A 3009-nucleotide genomic window follows, 5' to 3' on the forward strand; every position below is an offset into this window, starting at 1 on the left:
CCTTTGCCCGATATGACCGACGATTTGAGAGGAATCAACCACACGCACGCGCAATGAAAAAGGTTTCGGCGTAAGCGATGGAATTTCCATTGTGCACGTACGTCCAACTAGCTCTAGCTTGTTCCATGTGACATTGACCACAGGGGCTTGCACGTACCACACGTCTTGAATTCTTTACTAAATGCAAGCTCAGGCTGTGGGGCCAAAACCCACATTTTTTTTAAATGAAACCCACATTTTTTCAGTAGTACGGTATTGATCACGACGGATTATTTTTGTACGTATTGCTACCGCCGAATCCATCGGCCAGAGAGCCAACGTTCACGTTACTACTAGTACGATATGCAATTTTGCCTTGCACCACCTACAAGGCTAGTCAAGAGATCAAGCCTTGACAATAAGAACAAAAATCTTGAAGAATTGTTCCTCGTTCGTGCTGGGTCCGTGAGAACGACCATCCGTATCCAAATTGAAATGCACGAGTTGTCGCTCGGAACTCTACCTACCTACCTAGCTACCCACGCGTGCACTTTGGTAGGGCTCGCGACCAGGGCCCGTCCAACGCCCACACCGCCACGCCGCTTCCCGCATCCAGAAGTGCTATATATACCACACCCAACACCAACGACCAACTCCATTCACCACATCAAGCAGCAAAGCTATAGCACTACTTAGCGCACCTCTGCTTCTGCTTCTTGCTCTCCGGCAGCAAAGCAAAGCGAGCTAGCTGCACTTCATTAAACCAACAAGCCTCACATCTCCTTTGCTCCGATCATAATCAAGGGTTAAGCATCCTAAAGAAATGGACATCGTGGACGCTAACCCAATCTCCTTCTCCGCCTTCCCCGACGACAAGGCGGTGTTCGAGCCACTCAACCCCGAAGATGTCCGTGCATACCTCCACAAGGCCGTCGACTTCATCTCTGACTACTACACCAACATCGAGTCTATGCCGGTTCTGCCCAACGTGAAGCCGGGATACCTGCAAGACGAGCTGAGCGCGTCCCCGCCGACCCACTCCGCATCATTCGATGTCACCATGAAGGAGCTCAGGACCTCCGTTGTCCCCGGCATGACACACTGGGCTAGCCCCAATTTCTTCGCCTTCTTTCCCTCCACCAACAGCGCTGCTGCCATCGCCGGCGACCTCATCGCCTCTGCCATGAACACTGTTGGATTCATGTGGCAGGCCTCGCCCGCGGCCACCGAGATGGAGCTTCTCGCTCTTGACTGGCTTGCGCAGCTTCTGCGCCTACCCACCACCTTCATGAACCGCACCAGTACTGGACGTGGCACCGGCGGTGGTGTCATCCTCGGCACAACCAGCGAGGCATTGCTCGTCACGCTAGTGGCCGCTCGTGATACAGCGCTGCATCGGAGCGGCTCAGTCGGCGTGTCCCACCTACCACGCTTGGCTGTCTATGCTGCCGACCAGACCCACTCCACGTTCTTCAAGGCATGCCGCCTCGCAGGTTTCGACCCCGCCAACATCCGCTCAATCCCTACTGGGCCGGAAACTAACTACGGGCTCAACCCGTCCAAGCTTCTCGAGGTAATGCAAGCTGATGCCGATGCCGGTCTCGTGCCCACATATGTCTGTGCCACGGTGGGCACCACATCTTCCAATGCCGTCGACCCAGTGGGCGCCATCGCCGACGTTGCCGCCATGTTCAATGCATGGGTCCATGTCGATGCTGCCTACGCCGGCAGTGCGTGTATCTGCCCAGAGTTTCGCCACCATCTCGATGGCGTCGAGCACGTGGACTCCATTAGCATGAGCCCACACAAATGGCTTCTCACGTGCCTCGATTGCACCTGTTTGTACGTCCGTGATGCTCACCGACTTAGTGACTCATTGGAGACCAACCCGGAGTACCTCAAGAATGACGCTACCGATTCCGGTGAGGTCACCGATCTGAAAGACATGCAGGTCGGCGTTGGTCGGCGCTTCCGCGGGCTCAAGCTTTGGATGGTCATGCGCACATATGGTACCGCAAAGCTCCAAGAGCACATCCGTAGTGATGTCGCCATGGCCAAGATGTTTGAAGATTTCGTCCGCGCCGACAACAGGTTCGAGGTGGTTGTACCGAGGAACTTTGCTCTTGTGTGCTTTAGGATCAAGCCAAGTGGAGCCATGACGGAAGAGGATGCCGATGAAGCCAACCGTGTGCTAATGGAGAATTTGAACAAGACTGGCAAGGCTTATCTTGCGCACACGGTGGTTGGAGACAAGTTCGTGCTCCGGTTCGCCGTTGGGTCGTCACTTCAGGAGGAGAGGCATGTGACGAGTGCATGGGACCTTATCAAGAAGACTACGAGCGGTATCATGGATTAAGTCGACGGACCTACTGACACAGAAAGTTCCAGGAGCTGCACAAATCCTTATATTTAGGGCATGGATATTCTTCTTTTCTTTCTTTTTGCTTCGATTCTGATTATTATTTATTTGGACATCTTGTTCTTATTCCGTTTTGTTATCTGTATCGACCGATGGGTATATCTGTAGCAGGCTGATACAAAAAAGATGATTATAGATTGTAAAAGGGCTTATATTGAATGAACAAGAGCCACTGGTTTTATTTGTTATACTGTACTCTGGTAGCGAGTGAGGAATGCATCCATGCCCGCGCATCTTGATCAATCAAGAAATACTTACGTTGCCCTCACTTGGTTTTTTCGTTTCAAGATACCAGACCGAAGCCATGCAATTCCATCTCCATACTCCAAATCGAGTAATCGACCATATACTTGCATGCTTGAATTAATGGTGCTTGCACCGCAGCAATAACACAGCAAGTTTTGACATGGATGTAAGTAATTGAGTGATCAATTTAGTTTGCATCCCTTCGATGTGTCTATATTTTTTGAATGTATTATTGTGTCATGCGGAGATCTCGATGTGGGAAATTTGTTATACTATTTAAATAATATCTACGTGTTGTTGCTCTGCACTTACAGGTTGAGAAGAGTGAGTTACGGTGGTAGCTAGTACATCACCATATGACTTGG

The 3009-nt window shown here is 51.0% G+C and overlaps 1 protein-coding gene across 1 annotated transcript; it reads left to right on the top strand.

The window, feature by feature from the left end:
- The first annotated feature begins 802 nt into the window (after nucleotides 1-802).
- Nucleotides 803-2335, top strand: LOC119343286 (tryptophan decarboxylase 1-like). Its single transcript, XM_037614334.1, has one exon. The coding sequence runs from the start codon at nucleotides 803-805 to the stop codon at nucleotides 2333-2335; it is 1533 nt and encodes a 510-aa protein (XP_037470231.1).
- Nucleotides 2336-3009: the final 674 nt, after the last annotated feature.

Source organism: Triticum dicoccoides, unplaced genomic scaffold (genome assembly GCF_002162155.2).
Source record: "Triticum dicoccoides isolate Atlit2015 ecotype Zavitan unplaced genomic scaffold, WEW_v2.0 scaffold121619, whole genome shotgun sequence".
Taxonomy (NCBI): domain Eukaryota; kingdom Viridiplantae; phylum Streptophyta; class Magnoliopsida; order Poales; family Poaceae; genus Triticum; species Triticum dicoccoides.